We start from the raw sequence: 23,502 nt of genomic DNA, 5'->3' as shown, positions 1-23,502 counted from the left end.
CAGTGGGGAGTTGATGTTCATATGGTCAGTTTTCTTCCTATTTGTCCTATGCACTGTTTTTTTTTCCCAGTCCTTGCAGGGTATCTCATAAATAATGTTCATCCTGTTGGATGTTGGTGTCCGGTCTTTAACCTTTGTGACGAGCTGGTGAACGGTATTTACTGATTTAATGGGCCACTAAGATTCCTAAAGGTCTGAGTAATCAGGTAGCCATTTCTGATATTTCTTTGATGTATGGTATAGTCACTATCATGTCTGATCATGTTGTGTTTTCTTCTTTAGGTTGCATGAGTATTGGAGGGTAGTGCTGTTGCAATATCTGTTTTGTTTAAATCCCTTGAATAGGTCTTCCTGTTCTGCCTTCTGAAGTTCTGGGTTGCTGCAATGTGGTCTTGCTTGTTTGGATTTAAACAAAACGGGTACCCCAAGAGCACTACCCTCGGATACTTAAGCAACAAACCTAAAGAGGAAAACACTATACAACCAGATATGAGGGTGACCATACCATACATTGAAGAAATATCAGAAATGACTACCTGATTACTCAGACCACTAAGAATCTTAGTGGCCCATAAACCAGCAAATACTGTTCACCAGCTCCTCACAAAAGTTAAAGACCTGACACCCACATCCAACAGGACGAATGTTATTTACAAGATACCTTGCAAGGACTGGGAAAAATACTACATCGGACAAACAGGACGAAAACTGACCATACGAGTGCACACATATTAACTCCCCACTGCCTGACAGGACCAATACTCTCTCATTTCCAACCACACAGTCAACAAAGGGCACAAATTCAACTGGGACAATGTAACCATCATAGCACAGACTAAACAAAGGCACGCAACGAAATTACTTGAAGCTTGGCACTCCAACTAGAACTCAGGAATAAACGCCTTGAACTGTACCCCAGATACAAACCACTCAGACACAGAACCGGAACTACAAAAAAAAGCAGAGGGACATGAATACCAGGTGGGATAGACCGCCAACACTTTATTGAAGACACACTGATGATGTCACCTAGCAAGGTGACAAAACATCTGCAGAAGACCACACCAGCTCAGCGAACAAATCTATGATCTCATCCACAACCCAAGCTATCCACAACCAAATCTTTTCAAAAACTGTAAAAGCTACATTTATTAGTTTCTACCTGACCAGCTGGTTTGGAATCTATGTACAAACTCTCCGGCTTGTTGATCTCCAATATGAACTTGGATTTATGTAGCACCTTTAACTGGGGAGGGGCAAGTGAGAATCTCGAGACATTCAACGTGTAACAGAGGGATCCTCTATAAATAATTAGGAGCTTGACTGTTTTGCAGCTTTTCATTTTTAGATTTAACTATAGCATTTAATAGTCTTAAGTGTTACAACAGGATTGTTAACAGACTAAAATAATGAAGCCAAACCAATTAAAGCAATATCAGAGAGAATATAAAGATACATTTTAAGAAAGATCTTTGAGGAGGAAGGAGAGTTTTGGAGAGGGAACTCCAGAATTTAAGTTCTTACTTTCTGAAAGCATGGCCATCATGCACTGAAGGGAAGGGAGAATGTATGAACTGAGAGTTGTTGGAATGCAAGTTCTTTGAAAGGAAGAAGGAAGGAAGGAGATGGTATTTGAACGCCAGGGCAACAATTTTAAATTTGAGGCTTTAGTGAACAGGGAGATGAGCATAATATGATAGATTATGATGGTGATTAACTCACTAATTGACTAGTTTCATGGAGCATGGAGATTGAGACAAGGAGAGTATTGCCATAGTGGAGATGGATAGGTTTCACTTTCATAAACTGGGAGAGATAGAACTTGGGTGTATTGGAATCAAACACTTGTCAGTTATTAACCAATCTTCAATAAGTGGTTATTTCCAGTGCATAGATACAGAGTCTTGTGGTTCATGGACAGGCATGTAAAAGCTAAATTTCAGATGTTAAGATTGATAGAGACATAACTGGAGTCTTAACAAAATGTAAAGTTTACAATACATCTTACCTGGTTGTAGTGCAAGATTTAAAAATGTAATTAAAAGAGGCAAGGCAGTGTGCGAGAATAGACTAACAGTTAATATGAGAGAACCCAAAAGTCTTTTATAACACCTAAATTAGACAGCAGTATGTTTAAGCGACAGGCATGACTGAAGTACTATATGAGTACTTTACATTGGTCTTCACAATAAAAGAGACTTCCAGTATAGCAGGAGAAGCAAGAATATTGATAGGCTGTAAAGGTTAATAGGGTCTCTATCTTCAATGTAGAAAAATCAGCCGGTTTGGATTTGATAAATCCTCTTTAATAGACAGAAGTAAAAACAAAAAGGTGCAGATGCTCTGGCCCACGGTCTCCTTTGATTATGGGAGAGATGTCAGAGGATAGGAAGATTGTAAATGTTAGACCAACTCCAAACTCTATCAGAGGGATTAATCCAACAACCACAAGCCAATTTGCCAACTGTCAATTGCAAGGAACCTTGTAAGGCATTTGGAAAGGTAATGGGTAATAAATGATGGCATATTGTTACCAATGTACACTATAGCTGGATGCCAAAATTTTGAGTATAGTGAAGATTTGATAAACTTCAGTTGTGAAACTGATTCAATTGTAACTTTCCAAAATAAAGCAGATAAGTTCTTACAGTAAAATATTTACAATATTGTGGAAAGAGGTGTAATTAAATAACGGTGGCATGGGCAAATAGCCCCTTCACTACCTTCTGTGCTGGATCATCTTAACCCAGTTTTCAACAGAATCAGTAAGAAATGTGTTTGTCCATGGGATATGGGTGTTGCTGCAGCATTTATTAATCATCCCTATTATCCTTGAACTGGGTGGCACGGTGGCACAGTGGTTAGCACTGCTGCCTCACAGCGCCAGAGACCCGGGTTCAATTCCCGCCTCAGGCGACTGACTGTGTGGAGTTTGCACGTTCTCCCCGTGTCTGCGTGGGTTTCCTCCGGGTGCTCCGGTTTCCTCCCAAAGATGTGCAGGGTCAGGTGAATTGGCCATACTAAATTGCCCATAGTGTTAGGTAAGGGGTAAATGTAGGGGTATGGGTGGGTTTCGCTTTGGCGGGTCAGTGTGGACTTGTTGGGCCGAAGGGCCTGTTTCCACACTGTAATCTAATCTAATAATCTAATCAATAGCTTGCCAGGCCCTTTTAAGAGTCAAACACACTTATGGGTTTGGTGTCTCGTGCAGGTCAGACCAAATAAGGATGGCAGATATCTCTTCCTAAACCACTTTTAGTGAACTGGATTGGTCTTTACAAGAATGGTTATGTGGTTACTTGTCGACTAGCTTTTAATTCCAGATTTTCATTGATTCAAATTTCATTACTGGTTCAAATCCTACTCCAGCCATTGTCCCAGAGTATTAATCCTGGGTCTCTGGATTACTATTGAGAGAGTGGTGCTGGAAAAGCACAGCAGGTCAGGCAACATCCGAGGATGTTCAATCAGCTATCAGCACATTCCTGATGAAGGGCTTTTGCTTGAAACGTCGACTCTCCTGCTCCTTGGATGCTGCCTGACCTGCTGTGCTTTTCCAGCACCACACTCTCAACTCTAATCTCCAGCATCTGCACTCCTCACTTTCACCACCCTGGATTAGTAGCCTAGTGACAGTGCCATTACACAATTGCCTCCACTTTGTTAGAGATTGATGATAGAATCACTTCTTGGTGAATGAAATGCAATGTCCAAGGATTGTTCTATGATAATGTAAAGAAAACCCAACAATTTCCTAATATGAATCTGAAAGAATTTCTTTCTGGACAAATACAGATCTTTGACTTCCAGCTGAGTGCTGAAGAAGTGAAAGCTATTGATGGAATAAACAAAAACTGCCGATACATAACTTTGAAACAGTAAGTAATATACAGAAGCGAATTGCGATGATGTGATCCTCAATATAAGGAACCCCTACTATAGAATTAATATAGTTCAGTTATTGCTGGTGGTACAGGTGAAATAATGTTAATGGCACTTTTTCAGGTTGTCTCTCTATTAAACATTTTGAACTTGAAAGTTTATGTTGATGTGTAGATTTCAGTTTGTTTAATAATTCAATCAATAGTTAACTTGCTGTGCACAAGTTGAATGGCTTGTTCCAGGATTTACCATCTCCAACCTTCACTGCCTTCACCATCAACACACAGTATTGAGCAGCAGTGTGTACCAACCACAAGACGCACTGCAGCAACTCACCAACACTCCTTTAAACAGTAGCTTCCAAACCTGTATCCCCTACATTCTAGAAGGACATGGCTGCAGATACATCAGAGCACCACTACCAATCCACTACTTCTCCAATCCACTCACCATCCTGACTTAAAGCTTCATCACCACAAACGTCATTGTCAATATGTGAAGATCCTGGAATTTCTTAGCAGCACTGTGCCTGACCCCACACACATGGACTGCAGCTCGCCACCACCTTTTCCAGGGTAATAAATACCAGCAATGCTTGCATTTCATGAACAAATGTATCGAAAAATTCCAGTTCTGCGGTAGTTTCTGGGTGCAATAATATCTTTAAGAGTCAATCCTGCTCATTATGTTCTGCACATAACTTGACTTTGCACAAAATTATAGATGACCTTGACTAGGTTTAAACGTAATACTTGTAAAATCTCAAAAGTAGTTGAAACAAATGTGAAGTCTGCATTAGATATTCCCCCTAATTTGGCATCAGTAAATGAAATGATTCTATCCCGATTTAATTTTTTTACTTTCATTGTCCAGCATCTTTATCCTAGAAATGAATGAATGAGAGACTGTAATACTGAAAAACATTTGCTAACTGAACCTAATAGAGTAGCCTTCTACATAACCACCATTATGTACACTTTTTCAATATTTTGAAAACCTGTTTGCTGAGTGATATTTTGGCTGTGAGTTTAATAGGGCCCCAGAGAGTAGGCTGACATATCTGGGGCACATAAATTGGGTGAGATGGCTATGAGTGAAATGTCTGCCACTTTTGGCATTTTGCCAGTGGTGTCATATATATAGATGTCTACAGCACGGGAAAACCCCATCAGCCCACTGAGTCTGTGCAAATCTCATTTTTCAGCACTTAGCTGTCACCTTGCATGCTTTGCCATCACAAGTATATATCTAAGAACTGACTTAGATGTTTTTGAAGGTTTCTGCCTCCACTTATAGGCAGTGAATTCCAGATTCCCACCACCCACTGGGTGAAAGAGGTTTCACTCACATCTCCTCTAAACCTTCTGATCTTTACCTTAAATCTGTGAACCCTGAATTTTAATCCCTCTGCTAAAAGCAAATGCTTATTCCAGTTTGCCCTATCGATGCCCCTCAGATAGCAATGGGCAGGGATAGATATGTGCCGCAGGGAAAGAGGTATAACTGGGGGAAAGGCAATTGTGATGCAATTAGGCAAGATTTAGAGTACATAGGATGTGGGAGGAAGCTTCAGGGGATGGGTACAATTGAAATGTGGAGCTGATTCAAGGAACAGCTACTGCGTGTTCTTGATAAGTATGTACCTGTCAGGCAGGGAGGAAGTAGTTGAGGGAGAAAGCCATGGTTTGCTAAAGTTAAAGCTCTTGTCAAGAGGAAGAAGAAAGCTTATGTGAAGGTAAGGCATGATGGCTCAGTTATGGGGCTTGAGCGTTATAAGTTAGCCAGAAAGGATCTAAAGCGAGAGCTAAGAAGAGCCAGGATGGGATATGAAAGGTTGTTGCCGATAGGTTCAAGGACAACCCTAAGGCCTTCTATAGGTACATCAGGAGTAAAAGAATGACTAGAGTAAGATTAGGGCCAATCATAGACAGTAGTGGAAAGTTGTGTATGGAATCTGAGGACATGGGGAAGCACTTAATGAATATTTTTCATCAGTATTCACATTGGAAAAGAGCAATGTTTGTGAGAATACAGAGATACAGGCTACAAGATTAGATGGAATTGAGGTTGACAAAGAGGAGGTTTTAGCAATCTTGGAAGATCTGAAAATAGATAAGACCCCTGGGCCAGATGGGATTTATCCTCGGATTCTCTGGGAAGCAGAGCCTTTGGCTTTGATCTTTATGTTATCATTGTCGACAGGAGGAGTGCCAGAAAGACTGGAGGATAGCAACTGTTCCCTTGTTTAAGGAGGGGAATAGAGACAACCCTGGTAATTATAGGCCAGTGAGCCTTTCTTTGGTTGTAGGTAAGGTGTTGGCAAAGGTTATTAGAGATAGGATTTATAATCATCTGGACAGGTATAATTTGATTAAGGATAGTCAACACGGTTTTGTAAAGGGTCGGTCGTGCCTTACTAACATTGAGTTCTTTGAGAAGGTGACAAAATAGGTGGATGAAGGTAAAGCGGCTGATGTGGTGTATATGGACATCAGTAAGGCACTTGATAAGGTTCCACACGGTAGGCTATTGCACAAAATACAGAGTTTCAGGATTGAAGGTGATTTAGCGGTTTGGATCAGAAATTGGCTAGCTGAAAGAAGACAGGGTGGTAGTTGCTGGGAAGCTCAGTTACCAGTGGTGTGCTGCAAGGATGTGTTTTGAGGCTTCTGCTGTTTGTCATTTTGATCTGGATGTGGGCGTAGAAGGATGGCTTAGTAAATTTGCAGATGACATTAAGGTAGACAGAGTTGTAGGTAGTGCCGAAGAATGTTGTGGGTTACAGAGGGACAGAGATAAGATGCAGAGTTGGACTGAGAAGTGGCAAATGGAGTTTAATTCAGAAGAAGTAACTGGAATGCAGAGTACTGGGCTAATGATAAAATTCTTGGAAGTGTAGAAGAGCAGAGAGATCTCGGTGACCAGGTGCATGAATCCCTGAAAGTTGCCACCCAGGTTGATAGAGTTGTTAAGAAGGCATATGGTGTGTTGGTGTTTATTGGTAGGGGGATTGACTTTCGGAGCCACAAGGTCATGCTTCAGCTGTACAAGACAGTGGTAAGGCCGCACATGGAGTATTGCATGCAGTTTTGGTCACCACATTGTAGGAATGATGTAGAAGCATTGGGAAGTGTTCAGGGGAGATTTACTAGGCTGTTGCCTGGTATGGAGGGAAGGTCTTACAAGGCGCGGCTGTGGGAACTGCAGGTTGAGAGGTGACTTAATTGAGACATACAAGATAATCAGACGGTTAGATAGGATGGACAGTGAAAGCCTTTTTCCTTGGATGGTGATGGCTAGCACGAGGGGACGTAGCTTTAAATTGAGAGGTGATAGATTTAGGACAGATATTGGGGTAGTTTCATAACTCAGAGTAGTAGGGGTGTAAAATGCACTGCCTCCAACAGTAGTAGACTCGCCGATGTTAAAGCTGAAAATGTGTTGCTGGAAAAGCGCAGCAAGTCAGGCAGCATCCAGGGAACAGGAGAATCGACGTTTCGGGCATAAGCCCTTCTTCAGCCCTTTTCCAGCAACACATTTTCAGCTCTGATCTCCAGCATCTGCAGACCTCACTTTCTCCTCGCCGATGTTAAAGCCAATTACATGGGCATTGGGCATACATATGGATAATAATGGAACAGTGTAGGTTAGACGGGCATCAGATTAATTTCACAGGTCGGCGCAACATCAAGAGCCAAACGGCCTGTACTGCGCTGTAACTGTCTATGTTCTATGTAATTTTAATGCATCTCAGTCATGAGTCCCATCCTAACACCATAACCACCACTACGGTTTGCTCTGCTCTAAGGAAAGCAACCCCAGTCTGTTCAATGTCTCCTCATAACTAAAAGTCTCCTTTGCAGTAAATCTCCTTTGCACATGCTCCAGTGTTATCACATCCCTCTTATAATGTGGATTCCAGAACTGCACACAATACTCTAGCTGTGGTCTAACCAACATTTTATACAGTTGCCTGCTCTTAAAATCTATGCCCCAACCAATTAAGGTAAGTATCCCATATGCCTTCTTAACCACTTTATCCACCTGTCCACATAACATAAGAGACTGATCGCCGTGCACACCAAGGTCTCTCTGATCCTCAGTGCTTCCCAGAGTCCTAATGTGCTAGTGCCAATTGATCACTGGAAGGCCTGTTCCCATTGCTTGCATTTTACCAGCAATGGTTGGAGAGATCATCAGGTCTAGTCTGCCAACCTTTCTGTGTACTTGGGTGAGTGGATGAAGATCTCCTCCTGATCTAGTCTTGCTCTGGACCCATTCTTTCCCCCTCCCTAGCCCCTAGTGGAAAATCATGTCTCAGCTGAAAGACCCATTTTAAGCATGTTTAGCTGCTTCCATTTTTTTTGTTTCATCCCAGGTTGATTGACCACCCTAAATATCCATTCCATGATGAATATTAATACGATCTGCAAGTAATGGGATGTTTCAGTGATGCAACGATACTATGTGGATATGTCAAGAGCAAATCTTAAATACCCTGAAGAAAATGTTTTGATAAAGATCAATAAAGTCTGAGTATTGTTAGAAATTTTATGGCAAGTGTTTTTATTCGATGGTCAATGTGTTCACCATGTATTATCTCATCTTTCTGTTTCTCTTCGCCCATTCTATATCTAAAGTGTTCTCTGCTCTTTTCCTGTTTTCGCATCCTAACTATGCTCATTTTAGAGCATTCATACAGACATCAAGAAGGCCCCCTTTGCAACACAATCCAAATGGGTCGTGCCCGAGGTGTAACAGAGTATACTACTGCTAAATTATAACTCCTCATTCTTTAGTTTGAAGGGAACATAGATCAAATTATGTCTGACCTGCTATTGGTGGATCTTCATGCTGGCTTCGGCCTAACGCCAATTCAGGGACCAGCCAACCTCAGAGCTATGGCCTCAACAGCTGTGCGCAGCCCTGGGCAGGGGGTTCGAAACACCGTCCGGGTGTCTGTTAAGAAGGTGGAGGAGCGTACACCAGTCGATCGGACGGTGTTCGTCAAGAAGGTGTTGTTCGAGTGCTGTGGGTTCGCCGCAGCAGACGTGTACTGCCTGCAGGATTTCCCCGGGGCAGGCTACTTCGATGTCACCTTCAGGAGCGTGAAGCAATGTGAGCAGCTCCTGAAGGTCTTCAAAGAAAAGGAAGGGGAGCCGCTGTTCTCCATCTTGTCGGCCGTCCCGTTGTGTGTGCTTCCTGCACAGAGGAGCCGGGTTGTTACAATCCACATGTACAACCCCTGCGTGCCAGCAACTGATGTCCTGACCTTCCTGGGAAGATATGTGCAGGTCGAGGGTCAAAGCACCGACGTGGTTGACCCTTTTGGGATCTGGACCAGCAAACGACAGGTCAAGGTAACCCTGAGGGTGGACGCCAGCGGGAATATCCTCCACCCACCCTCCAGCTTTGCTATCGGAGGGAACAGAGGGTACCTGACTTATGCAGGGCAGCCGAAAGTGTGCCGAACCTGTGGGAGGTCAGGCCACATGGCGGCGGACTGCAAGGTCACGATCTGTCGCAATTGCAAGAAGGAGGGCCACCCGACCAAAGACTGCAAGGAGGAAAGGAACTGCAATCTGTGCGGGGAGGCGGGCCACGTGTACAGGGCCTGCCCAAGACGAGGGGCCGCCACCTACGCGCAGATGGCCAGAGGTGGGCCACAAAAGGACAGCAAGGCACCGCAAACCGGCAAGGGAATGGTGTCAGGAGGCATGCAACAGGAAGGACAGGCCGGAGCAGAGCAGATGACAGTTACCGGAGAGGTACAGCTGCCGAGCGAAGCTCCGACAGGACAGGAGGAGGAGGCGGAGAAAGGAAAGAAGGAGGCAGAGGAATGGACCGCGGTGAAAAACAGGAAGAGGAAAACCCACCCGGTCACCAAGACCTCCCAGAAAAAGGGGAAAAGGCAGCTGCAGGTGGAAGACACGGACAGCTCTTCGGAGAGTGAGGACGGAAGAAAGGAGGGTCGTCACCAAAAGAAGAGGCAGAGCGCTGCGAGGAGAAAGGAGAGCAGCAACTGCCAACCAAGGGACGAGCCTCCTGAGGAAATGGGAAACCACCACCCCCTACCAGGTGAAAGCCAGGAGGGCCCCACCGCCCCACAGCTCCAGGTCACTGGGAGCAGCGACCCTCTGACAGCCCCGCTGTCAGATATAGAAACAGACAGCGTGGACCCTGGTCTCGGCCCGATGACACCGAAGCGGGCAAATGGGCCGAGTGAGGAACTGGACAGCTACCTCAGCCCAGCGAGGGTCCAGCAGTTTGCGTACTGCACGGGGATGCAGACAGCTACCCCAGAGGGGCAGGACCAGCGACAATCGGACATGGGTAACCTTACAACCTGTTAACAAAATGGGGTTTAAAATTGCAACTATCAATGTGCGCAGCATAAAATCTGCTGCGCGATGTGTTTCAACTCTGGCCTTCCTGGCCAACGTGAAAGCCGACGTCCTGTTTCTGCAGGAGTGTGGGATACCGCACCTCAGTAGTTACAGGAGATGGTCGGGCTTGTGGGCCCATGGGCCGTCAGTGTGGTCGGGGGGCAACGATAACCGCGCCTCGGGCCTGGGTATTCTGTTATGGGGAGGCAACTTCACCATCTCCGAGGTTAAGGAGGTGGTGGGCGGGTGCCTCCTCATTGCTGATGTTACATACAGAAACGCTCCCATGAGACTAATCAACGTGTACGCCCAGCGGGTAAGAGTGAACGGTTGGCCGTCCTGCAGCAGCTTCCACTGTTGCTGGCTACGTCCAGGCCGGTCATTCTGGCCGGAGACTTCAACTGTATCATTGATGCAGACGGACGATCCGGCGGGGGGGACAGTAAACTGGACGCCACGTCCAGAGCCCTGATGGACACGGTCAAAGACGCCAAGCTGCACGACGTCTTCAGCACCCCTGCAGACGGAGCGCAGCATAGATATACATGGTCACGGGCAGACGGGTCTATCCGCTCAAGGATAGATTACCTGTTTGTGTCCCGAACGCTCTCGGTCAGATCCACCGACGTCAAGCCGGAGTTCTTCTCTGACCACTGCCTCCTGCTGGCCGACTGTCACCTACAGGACGAGCAGCGGGCTGGTAAGGGAACGTGGAAACTGAACACCAAGCTGTTGACCCCGGGAAACATTGAGGAGCTCAAGAGGGATTACGCAGGTTGGAGAACCGTGAAGCCCCTCTTTGAGTCCCCAGCAGACTGGTGGGAAACAGTAAAAGGGAACATCAAGAGGTTCTTCATCCTCAAAGGTGTTCAGGAGGCGAGAGAGAGACGGGGAAAACTGTCCCAGCTCCAGGAAAGTATGCAGAACCTGCTCCTGCTGCAGACGTTGGGGGTCGATGTCACGGAGGACCTCAAGGAGGTGAAAGGCCAGCAAGCCTCGCTCTTTGCCTCGGAGGCCTCCAAGATAATCTTCCGGTCCAGGGTCCGCTCGGTGGAGCAGGACGAGACGTGCTCACGTTTCTTCTTCCAGAAGGTGCACAAAGAGAGCTCCGTGCTCAGCAGCCTGAAGGAAGAAGATGGCTCGATAACGTCATCTCAGGCTGACATCATGAGGATCAGTAAATCCTTCTATGCCAGTCTGTATGACTCGAAGCCAACCGACAGCGCGGCCTCCAAGTCGTTCCTGTCCTCTATCACGGAGGTCCTAGACGACGGAACACGAGAGAGGCTGGACCAGCCGCTATCTCTGGATGAGCTGACCAAGGCCCTCGAGTCCTTCGAAAAGAATAAAACTCCCGGAAGCGACGGCTTACCGGTCGAGCTCTATTCCGCTCTGTGGGACTTGGTTGGCCAGGACCTGCTGGAGGTGTATGTTGGTATGCTTCAGGCAGGTACCATGAGTGAATCCATGAGGAAAGGCATCATCACCCTCATCTACAAGCAGAAGAGGGAGAGGGAAGAAATTAGAAATTGGAGACCGATCTCACTGTTAAACACAGACTACAAAATCTTGTCAAAGGTCATCGCCAACCGGGTCAGGTCTGCTCTGGGATCGGTGATTCACCCTGACCAAACCTGTGCTGTACCGGGCAGGAAGATCGCTGAGAGTCTCGCACTCCTCAGAGATACGATCGCCTACGTGCAGGACAGGGGGTGGACACCTGCCTCATCAGCCTGGACCAGGAGAAAGCCTTTGACAGGATATCGCATACATATATGAGGGCTGTCCTCTCCAAAATGGGCTTCGGGGAGGGAATCGCTAATTGGATCAGACTGCTCTACACCAACATTGTCAGTGCAGTCTCAATCAATGGGTGGGAATCAGATAGCTTCCCAGTCAGATCTGGAGTCAGGCAGGGCTGCCCCCTCTCTCCTGCCTTGTTTGTGTGTTGCATAGAGCCATTTGCCGAGTCCATCAGGAAGGATGCGAGCCTGAGAGGGGTGACTATTCCTGGCAGCGGGGGCCTGCAGGTTAAGGCCTCCCTGTACATGGATGACGTCGCCGTTTTCTGCTCGGATTCGCTGTCCGTGCACAGACTCATGTGCATTTGTGACCAGTTCGAACGGGCCTCGGGGGCCAAGGTAAACCGAGGCAAGAGCGAAGCCATGCTCTTCGGGAACTGGGCCGACCAATCCTCTATTCCCTTCACCGTCAGGACTGACCACCTGAAGGTGCTGGGTATTTGGTTCGGGGGGGGCTGGGGCGTGCACCAAGACCTGGGAGGAGCGGATCAGGAAGGTGAGACAGAAACTGGGCAGATGGGAGCAACGGTCGCTCTCCATCGCGGGTAAGAACCTGGTCATCAGGTGTGAGGTACTCTCAGTATTGTTATACGTGGCACAGGTCTGGCCTATCCCCAGAACCTGTGCCGCCGCAGTCACCCGGGCCAGCTTCCACTTCGTGTGGAGATCAAAGATGGACCGGGTCCGAAGAGATGTAATGTACAAAGACCGGTGCAATGGGGGAAAAAATACACCCAATGCCACCCTCACCCTGATGGCCACCTTTGTGTGTGGCTGCATCAAGCTGTGCGTGGATCCCCGGTACGCAAACACCAAGTGTCACTACGTACTGAGGTTCTACCTGTCCCCGGTGTTGCGAAGGATGGGCCTGGCCTCGCTGCCGCGGAACGCTCCGAGTAGTTGGACCATTCCGTACCACCTGTCCTTCGTGGAGAAATTTATCAAGAAAAACACCTTTGACCACAAGTCCATTAGGAAGTGGTCAGCACGTAGTGTCCTTGAGACCCTTCGGGAAAAGGAGAGGGCGGATCCTGTCGAGCGGTTCCCTGAGCAGACTGTCAAAGCCATTTGGCAGAATGCCTCATCGCCAGAACTTTCCAACAAGCACCAAGACATGGCTTGGCTGGTAGTGAGAAGAGCTCTGCCTGTGAGATCCTTTATGCACGCCCAGACTCTCAGCCGCATCGCACGCTGCCCTCGAAGCGGCTGCGGGGGGGACGAAACTGTCACACACCTCCTTCTGGAATGTGCCTATGCAGAGGAAGTCTGGAGAGGAATGCAGTGGTGTTTGTCGAGGTTCGTCCCGAGCAGCGCCGTGACGCGGGACTCCGTGCTCTACGGTCTGTTCCCCGGGACGCACACCGAGACGAACATCAACTGTGCCTGGAGGATCATCAACTCGGTGAAGGACGCTCTCTGGGTGGTCCGAAACCTGTTGATCTTCCAGCTGAAGGAGTTGACCCCGACTGAGTGTTGCAGACTGGCACATTCCAAGGTCCAGGACTACGTGTTGAGGGACGCGCTGAAGCTTGGGGCAGCTGCCGCCAAGGCGCGGTGGTGAAAGACCACCGTCTAACATCTGCCTGCCTAAAGAAGAACAGGGGGCCCGCGCAGTCATTTGGGCTCCGCTGGCGCCTCAGCTCAATGTAATCGCACCAACCTGTGACTAGGAATGATTACCCTGTTTTGACAGGCAAAGAAATGGAATGTTTACAGAATGATGACATGTCCAATTGTATAGATTAAATATATATGAATAAAGTATATTTTTGAAATAAAAAAAAATGTTTGATAAATTTGCTTGAGTTCTTTGAGAATATTAGCGTGTTTTTGAGAATATAGAGTTGATAAAGAGAAACTGGTAGATCTAGTGTATTTGGGTTTTCATATGGAAGTAACATGGCTCATAAAATCAGGAAAATAAAGTTTCATTTTAGCAGCTGTCTTCCCTGAAGGACGTTCATCAGATTGAAGGTCCTTTGGTTGATGTTTTGAGGCACCTATCTGATTCAGCATGGAAGACCTCCACTGTGAAAGAATTTCAGGAGGATTAAGTCTCCTCCAGTATAGACAGATGGCTTGGTTTGCTAGGAACAAAAACCCGAGCAAGGGACATCCCAAGAGACGAAGGGATGACAGGGCTTGGAGTGTGGGGTTAGGTAAAGATCATGGAAGGAGGTGTTCAGGCTCTAAAATTAACGGCCTTAGTATTCAGTCTTGAAGGCTGCAGGGTCCCCAAGAGGAAAAGGAGATGGTGTTCTTCTAGCTTGTGCTCAGCTTCACTGGAGCACTACAACAGGCTAGAGACAGACATTGACCAGGGAACATGGCGATGCATTGAATTGGCAAGCAACCAGAAGCTCAGGGTCATGTTTGTGGACAAAACATCGGGGTATCACAAAATGGTTGCCTGGTTTGCGTTTCCTCATCCCCAAACTGAGAGCAGCAAGTATTGTAGACTAGATTGAGTGAAGTGCAGGTAAATTGTAGACAGGGAGAATGTGGGTTAGGGCAAAATGGTATGGGAGATGGGTCAGTTTTGAAGAAATGTCACTGGATTCAAAAACGTAACTCTGCTTTCTCCCAACAGATGCTGCTGAGTTTCTCCAGCAATTTCTGTTTGTGTTTCCGCTCTCAAGTTGTCTGCGAAGAGCACCTCCCAAATTTCAAATGAAGGTGAATAGGCTACCAAGGTCCAAAAGAAGTCAGGCTAAAACTCAGACATTTTACTATGGCAATGCTCATCTGATAAGCAATCTCCTTCAGATGGAGACAAGTAAGGTCCCTCTCTGACTGAAGTTGTTCTCAAACAATACATATGGGAGCACATTTGAAATCCTATGATAAACCCTGTGATTGCCCTGATTGAACTGCCAAGGCATTTTGGCAATTAACCAGCTAGCTGTTGCGAGGATTGGTCTATTTTGTTCTCTACTAGAGTCTCAGAAATTTGGAGTGTGAATGTGGATCAAAGTGGGTTAATATGCAGATGCAGCAGATAATTTGAAAGAGAAATGGTATATTGACCTTCATTCAAAGGTGATGGAGTATACAAGTGGGGATGTCTTGCTACAACAGTAGAGGGCATGAGTGAGCTGGATCCGAAATATGTGTACAGTTTTAGTCTCATCGCTTAAGGAGGGACTGATTTTTTTTCCCTAATCAACCTATTCAGAAATATTACATAGTCCTGCAACAGATGGGACTTGAATCCAGACCTCCTGGTAGAGGCTGGTACAATTTCAACATTTAGAAGGCATTTGGATGGGTAGATGAATAGGAAGGGTTTGGAGGGATATGGGCCAGGTGCTGGCAGGTGGGACTAGATTGGGTTGGCATATCTGGTCGGCATGGACGGGTTGGACTGAAGGGTCTGTTTCCAGCTGTACATCTCTATGACTCTATGACACCACCACTGTGCTACAAGGGTCCCTGTAGCTACCTATTAGGGTGGTTCAATTTTGAACCTGTTGAGACATCTTGTGACACATCTCTAGAATCAAAAGGTCATACAGCACGGAAACAGACCATTCAGTCCAACTCAAGGCTGACCATTATCTCAAATTAAACTAGTCCCACCTGCCTGCCTCTGGCCATATCCCTCCAACCCTTTCCTATTTTAGATATCCATCCAAATATCTTTTAAACCTTGTAATTGTACCCGCAGTTATAGTCATAGAGATGTACAGCAAGGAGCAGACCCTTCGATCCAACTTGTTTATGCTGACCAGATATCCAAACCTAGGGTCTAGATTAGAGTGATGCTGGAAAAGCGCAGCAGATCAGGCAGCATCCAAGGAACAGGAAAATTGATGTTTCGGGCAAAAGCCCTTCATCAGGAATAGAGGCAGGGTGCCTGCAGGGTGGAGAGATAAATGAAAGGGGGGGGGGGGGGAGAAAGTAGCATAGAGTACAATAGGTGAATGGGGGTGGGGATGGAGGTGATAGGTCAGAGAGGAGGGTGTGGGAAGGTAGCAAAGAGTACAGTGGGTGAATGGGGGTGGGGATGGAGGTGATAGATCAGGGAGGAGGGTGGAGTGGATAGGTGGAAAGGAAGATAGGCAGATAGGACAGGTCATGAGGGCGGTGCTGTCCTGGAAGGTTGGAACTGAGGTGAGGTGGGGAAGGGGAAATGAGGAAACTGGTGAAGTCCACATTGATGCCCTGGGGTTGAAGTGTTCCGAGGTGGAAGATGAGGCGTTCTTCCTCCAGGGGTCGGGTGGTGAGCGAGTGGCAGTGAAGGAGGCCCAGGACCTACATGTCCTCGGTAGAGTGGGAGGGGGAATTGAAATGTTGGGCCAAAGGGTGGTGGGGTTGATTGGTGCGGGTGTCCCGGAGATGTTTCCTAAAGCGCTCTGCTAGGAGGCGCCCAGTCTCCCCAATGTAGAGGAGACCGCATCGGGAGCAACGGATAAAATAAATGATATTGGTGGATGTGCAGGTAAAACTTTGGATGTGGAAGACTCCTTTATGGCCTTGGACGGAGGTGAGGGAGGAGGTGTGGGCGCAGGTTTTACAGTTCCTGTGGTGGCAGGGGAAGGTGCCAGGACGGGAGGGTGGGTTGTAGGGGGGCGTGGACCTGACCAGGTGGTCATGGAGGTAACGGTCTTTGCGGAAAGGGGTGGAGAGGGAAATATACCCCTGGTGGTGGGGTACATTATCCCAGTCCCAAACCTCCAACTCAGCTCCACCCTCCTGAACTGTCCATCACTCCCACCTCTGACCTATCACCTTCTCCCTCATCTTCATCCACCTATTGCTTTCTCAGCTACCTTTCCTCAAGCCCCCCCCCCCCACCCCGGCAATTAATCTCTCAGCCCCAAACTACAAGCCTCATTCCTGATGAAGGGCTTTTGCCTGAAACGTCGATTTTCATGTTCCTCGGATGCTGCCTGACCTGCTGTGCTTTTCCAGCATCACTCTACTCTAGACTCTGGTTTCCAGCATCTGCAGTCCTTGTTTTTACCTAGATATCCAAACCTAACCTAATCCCATTTGCCAGCATTTCCTCAAAGTTCATTCCACATGTGGCCTGTGTAAAAATTTCCTCTCATGTCTTTTTAAAATCTCTCTCCTCTCAAATCTCTCTGGTTAAAAATGTGTCCTCGAGGAGAAAGTGAGGTCTGCAGATGCTGGAGATCAAAGTTGAAACTTTATTGCTGGAACAGCACAGCAGGTCAGGCAGCATCCAGGGAACAGGAGATTCGACGTTTCGGGCACAGGCCCTTCTTTAGGAAGAAGGGCCTGAAGAAGGGCCTGTGCCCGAAACGTCGAATCTCCTGTTCCCTGGATGCTGCCTGACCTGCTGTGCTGTTCCAGCAATAAAGTTTCAACTTAAAAATGTGTCCCCTAGTCCTGTCTTTTCCCTTAAATGGGGAATTTCAGCTACCATTAACTCTATCTATACCTTTCTTTATTTTATGAACTTCTATTAGGTCGCCTCTCAACCTTCTTCATTCCAGTGAGAACTGTCCCAGCCTATCCAGCCTTTCTTGATAATTCAGCCTTCCACACCTGGCAAGATCCTGGTAAATCTCCTCTAGGCAATCAGAAGTGGACACAGTACTCTAGAAGAGGCGAAAGTGAAGACTAGAGATGCTGGAGATCGGAGTTGAGAGTGTGTGTCGAGACTGGGATAATGTGGAGAGTGGGAAATGAGGAAGCTGTTGAAGTCCACATTTATCCCATGTGGTTGCAGGGTCCCAAAGCGGAATTTGAGGCATTCTTACTCCAGGCATCTATCTGGTGGTAACAATTTGGCGGTGGAGGAGGTCCAGGACCTGCATGTCCTTGACAGAGTGGGAGGGGGAGTTGAAGTGTTCAGCCATGGGGCAGTGGGGGCGGTGGGTTGGTGGATGTTGGTGTCCCAGAGATGTTCTCTGAAATGATCGCAAGAAGGCATCCTCTCTCTCCAATGCTGAGGAAACCACACCGGGTGCAACAGATACAGTAGATGACATTGGTAGAGGAACAGGTAAATTTTTGATGGATGTGGAAGGATCTCTTGGGGCCTTGGGTGGAGTGAGGGGAGTGGTGTAGGTGTAGGTTTTGCACTTCCTGTAGTGGCAGGGAAAGATGCCAGGAGTGGGGTGTGGGCTGTGGACCTGACGAGGGAGTCGCAAAAGGAATGGTCTTTTGTAATGCTGATAGAGTTGGGAGGGAAATATATCTTTGGCAGTGGGGTCCGTTTGGAGATGACGGAAGTGGCGGAGGATGATGCGTTGCATGTGGAGGTTGGTGGGGTGTAAGGTGAGGACCTGGGGGGATGGTTCTAACCTTGTATTGGGAGGTGTGGGGGTTCAAGGGTGGTGGTGCGTGAAGTGGAGGAGATGCACTGCAGAGCATCGTCAAGTTGCGGTCTTGAGAAAAGGAGGCCTTCTGGGACCTCCTGAGGTGGAATTGGTCCTCCAACCAGAGATGGAGGAATTGATAATAACTGCTGGCATTTTTACAGGATGTAGGGTGGGACGAGGTGTAGTCTAGGTAGCTGTGGGAGTCGATGGGCTTTTAATAGATGTCTGTGGTTAGTCGGTTGCTGGTGATGGTGATGGAGAGGTCCAGGAAGGGGAGGGAGGTGTCCGAGATGGTCCAGGTGAATTTGAGGTTGGGGTGGAGGCTGTTGGTAAAGTTGATGAATTGCTCAACCTCCTCGCGGGAGCACGGGGTGGCGCTGATACAGTCATCAATGTAGTGGAGGAAGAGGTGGGAGTGGTGCCGGTGTAACTGCGGAAGATGGACTGTTCCACGTACCTGACAAAGACGCAGGCATAGCTGGGTCCCATGTGGGTGCCCGCGGCTACCTCTTTGGTTTGGAGGAAGTGGGAGGATTGAAGGAGAAGTTGTTGAGGGTGAGGACCAGTTCAGGCAGACAGATGAGGGTGTCAGTGGATGGGTACTGGGTGGGACAGCGTGAGAGAAAGCCACTGCTGATTCACCACTCCCAACACAGGCACAATACTTACCTCGCACATCACTCCCGCTCAGAAAAACTCCCTAATCCCCCACATCCAACAGGAAGAGCACATCACTCCACTAAATGCCATCACTTTAACTATCTACAGAACTAGAAAATAGCACGATCTTACTGCTGTTAAATAAACACTGTTCCAGGTTGACTTAGTACCTATGTGTTACGTTTTACACTTGAATCAAGCTACAGATCTCAATAAAACATATAAACAAAAAAGAATCAGGTCTTCTCTCTATTGTAATTTTACAAAATAAACAGTGAGGTTACACTTTGAAAAGCCACTTAGCTGCTCTCCTGCTGTGATCTCTCCCACACAGGTATCTCCAATTTCACTGTTTGTTTATTTTTCTGATACAAACTCCAATGTCCAGATATACTTGAAGTCAAGCAGCAGAGGCAGTGGCTGTGCAGATTCACTGCTGGCTCAGGCAGCACTGTTGGTTTCTTTCTCCATTTGAATCATTTCCCATGTCATCACTGCCACTGTCTTTGTCTGTCTTCACCCTTCATTCCAGCAGCTTCCCAACCACCTATATCAGGCTCAGCGGTCTATAATTACCTAGATTATAAAGTGTTGTTGTTTTGATCTCTTTTTTTGCCAAAGTTCCAAAACAATGCAATAGCTTATAAAACAATGAATACTGCTCCTAGAATTTCAGATAATCAGCTCCAACACTGAAAATACCTCAAAAAAAGGAGCAGCTCTTAACAGTCACAATTGATTCCCATTCTCCATCTTTGATTACCCAGAATTCTTTTAAGAACAAAGAACAGAGAAAATTACAGCGCAGGAACAGGCCCTTCGGCCCTCCAAGCCTGCACTGATCCAGATCCTCTATCTAAACCTGTCGTCTATTTTATAAGGATCTGTATCCCTCTGCTCCCTGCCCATTCATGTGTCTGTCGAGATACATCCAAAATGGCGCTATCGTTCCCACCCTTACCACCTCCGCTGGCAACGTGTTCCAGGCACCCACGACCCTCCACATAAAGAACTTTCCACACATAACTCCCTTAAAGTTTTCCCCTCCACTTTTTCCACTCCCTTCATGACTCCAAGTAATTGAGTCCTCCACTCTGGGAAAATCTTCTTGCTATCCACCCTGTCTATACCTCTCATGATTTTATAGACCTTAATCAGGTACCCCCACAACCTCCATCTTTCTAATGAAAATAATCCTAATCTACTCAACCTCTAGCGCCCTCCATACCAGGCAATATCCTGGTGAACCTCCTCTGCACCCTCTCTAAAGCATCCACGTTCTTTTGGTAATGTGGCGACCAGAACTGTACACAGTATTCCAAATGTGGCCAGACCTAAGTCCTGTAACATGACCTACCCCATCCAATGAAGGACAGCATGCAGTAGGCCTTCTTTACCAATCCATTGACCTGCATTGCCACCCTCAGGTTCCAGTGGACCTGAACATCCAGATCTCTGTACATCAGTTTTCCCCAGGGCTTTTCCATTTACCATATAGTTTGCTCTAGGATTGGATCTTCCAAAATGCATCACCTCACATTTACCCAGAATGAATTCCATCTGCCATTTCTCCGCCCAACTCTTCTATCTATCTATATTCTGCTGCATTCTCTGACAGTCCCCTTCACTATCTGCTACTCCACCAATCTCAGTGTTATCTGCAAACTTGCTAATCATACTACTTATACTTTCCTCCAGATCATTTATGTTTCTCACAAACAACAGTGGTCCCAGCACGGATCCCTGTGGAGCACCACTGGGCACAGTTCTCCATTTTGAGAAACTCCCTTCCACTACTACTCTCTGTCTCCTGCTGCCCAGCCAGTTCTCCATCCATCTAGCCAATACACTCTGGACCCCATGCGACTTCACCACCTCCATCAGCCTGCCATTGGGAAACTTATGAAACGCTTACTAAAGTCCATGTATATGACATCTACAGCTCTTCCCTCATCAATCAACTTTGTAACTTCCTCAAAGAATTCTATTAACTTGGTAAGACATGACCTTCCCTGCACAAAACCATATTGCCTATTACTGATTTACCCATTTTCTTGCAAATGTAAATAGATCCTATCCCTCAGTATCTTCTCCAGGTGCTTCCCTATCACTGACATCAGGCTCACTGGTCTATAATTACCTGGATTATCCCTGCTACCCTTCTTAAACAAGAGGATGACATTAGCCATTCTCCAGTTCTCTGGGATCTCAGCTGTGTTCAAAGATGCTGCAAAGATATCTAGGTGGTAAAAACAATAACTGCAGATGCTGGAAACCAGATTCTGGATCAGTGGTGCTGGAAGAGCACAGCAATTCAGGCTGCATCCAACGAGCAGCGAAATCGATGTTTCGGGCAAAAGCCCCTCATCAGGAATATCTATTCAGGCCCCAGCTATTTCCTCTCTCACTTCCCTCAGTAACCTGGGATAGATCCCATCCAGACCTGGGGACTTGTCCACCATAATGCCTATTAGAATACTCAACACTTCCTCCATCCATAACCTCAACATCCATTAAGTCCCTCTCCTCGGTGAATACTGACACAAAGTACTCGTTAAGAATCTCACCCATTTTCTATGTCAGCTCCCCACACATAACTTCCCTCCTTTGTCCTTGAGTGGGCCAATCCTTTCTCTAGTTACCCTCTTTCTCCTTAGGGCTTTGGGATTTTCCTAACCCTGTTTGCTAAGGACATCTCATGGCCCCTTTTAGCCCTCTTAATTCCTCATTTCAGATTGGTTCTAAAGTTTTGTCTGTTTTCAGTCATCTAGGCCTTATGTATGCTTCCTTTTTCCTCCTTGCTAGTCTCACAATTTCACCTGTCATCCTAATCTTGGCATTTCTAGGACCACTCTCTTCTTTGTCCATGAGTATTCTAAAACTTACAGAATTGGGATCACTCTTCCCAAAGTTCCACCAACCGAAACTTCAGCCACCTGACCGGGCTCATTCTTCAACACCAGGCCCAGTATGGCCCCTTCCCGAGTTGGACTATTTACATACTGCTCTATAAAACCTTCCTGGATGCTTCTTACAAATTCTGCTCCATCTAAACTCTAACACTAAGTGAGTCCCAGACAATGCTGGGAAAATTAAAATCTCTTATCACCATCACCCTATTGCTGTATCTGTTTACATATTTGTACAGGGAAAATGAGGATTGCAGATGCGGGAGGTCAGATTCGAGGGTGTGGCGCTGAAAAAGTACAGCTGGTCAGGCAGCATCCGAGGTGAAAGAAAGTCGATGTTTTGGGGATAAGCCCATTCATCAATTCCTGATGAAGGGCTTATGCCTGAAACATTGATTCTCCTGCTCATCGGATGCTGTCTGACTGGCTGTGCTTTTCCAGCACTACACTCTCGACTCTTACATATTTGTATCTCTATCTCACGCTCGCTGGTCAGAAGCCTATAGTTCAATCCCAACATTGTTACATAGAACATAGAAGAATACAGCGCAGTACAGGCCCTTTGGCCCTCGATGTTGCGCCGATCCAAGCCCATCTAACCTATACTAACCCACTATCCTCCATATACCTATCCAATGCCCGCTTAAATGCCCATAAAGAGGGAGAGTCCACCACTGCTACTGGCAGGGCATTCCATGAACTTACGACTCGCTGAGTGAAGGACCTACCCCTAACTTCAGTCCTATATCTACCCCCCCTTAATTTAAAGCTATGCCCCCTTGTAATACCCGACTCCATACGCGGGAAAAGGTTCACACTGTCAACCCTATCTAACCCCCAATCATCTTGTACACCTCAATCAAGTCACCCCTAAACCTTCTTTTCTCTAATGAAAACAGCCCCAAGTGTCTCAGTCTTTCCTCATACGATCTTCCTTCCATACCAGGCAACATCCTGGTAAACCTCCTCTGCACCCGTTCCAGTGCCTCCACATCCTTCCTATAGTATGGCGACCAAAACTGCACACAATATTCCAGATGCGGCCGCACCAGAGTCTTATACAACTGCATCATGACCTCAGGACTCCGGAACTCAATTCCTCTACCAATAAAAGCCAGTACGCCATATGCCTTCCTCACCGCACTATTTACCTGGGTGGCAACTTTCAGAGATCTGTGTACATGGACACCAAGATCCCTCTGCTCATCCACACTACCAAGTATCCGACCATTAGCCCAGTACCCCATCTTTTTGTTATTCTTCCCAAAGTGAATCACCTCACACTTAGCTACATTGAATTCCATTTGCCACCTTTCTGCCCAGCTCTGCAGCTTCTCTATATCCTGCTGTAACCTGCAACATCCTTCCTCACTGTCAACAACTCCTCCGACTTTCGTATCATCCGCAAACTTGCTCACCCAACCTTCTAACCCCTCTTCCAGGTCATTTATAAAAATGACAAACAGCAATGGTCCCAAAACAGATCCTTGCGGAACACCGCTAGTGATGGCACTCCATGAAGAAACTTTGCCATCAACTACTACCCTCTGTCTTCTTCCATCCAGCCAAT

At 46.9% G+C, this 23,502-nt stretch overlaps 1 protein-coding gene across 1 annotated transcript in view; it reads left to right on the top strand.

The window, feature by feature from the left end:
* The window catches only part of LOC122559456 (aldo-keto reductase family 1 member C3-like), a 48,310-nt gene extending 39,864 nt beyond the window's left edge, over window positions 1-8,446 (top strand). The window contains exons 8-9 of the mRNA XM_043708910.2: window positions 3,796-3,878; window positions 8,261-8,446. Of these exons, the coding sequence (XP_043564845.1) occupies window positions 3,796-3,878; window positions 8,261-8,303 (126 nt within the window). The 3' untranslated portion in view covers window positions 8,304-8,446. The remainder of the gene's footprint in view (window positions 1-3,795; window positions 3,879-8,260) is intronic.
* Window positions 8,447-23,502: the final 15,056 nt, after the last annotated feature.

The sequence above is a fragment of the Chiloscyllium plagiosum genome, unplaced genomic scaffold, assembly GCF_037043375.1.
Source record: "Chiloscyllium plagiosum isolate Xiang-an unplaced genomic scaffold, Cpla_swu_hap1 HiC_scaffold_19, whole genome shotgun sequence".
Classification (NCBI taxonomy): Eukaryota; Metazoa; Chordata; class Chondrichthyes; order Orectolobiformes; family Hemiscylliidae; genus Chiloscyllium; species Chiloscyllium plagiosum.
Note: the sequence above shows the minus strand (reverse complement) of the source record. Positions and strands in the feature narration are given on the sequence as shown.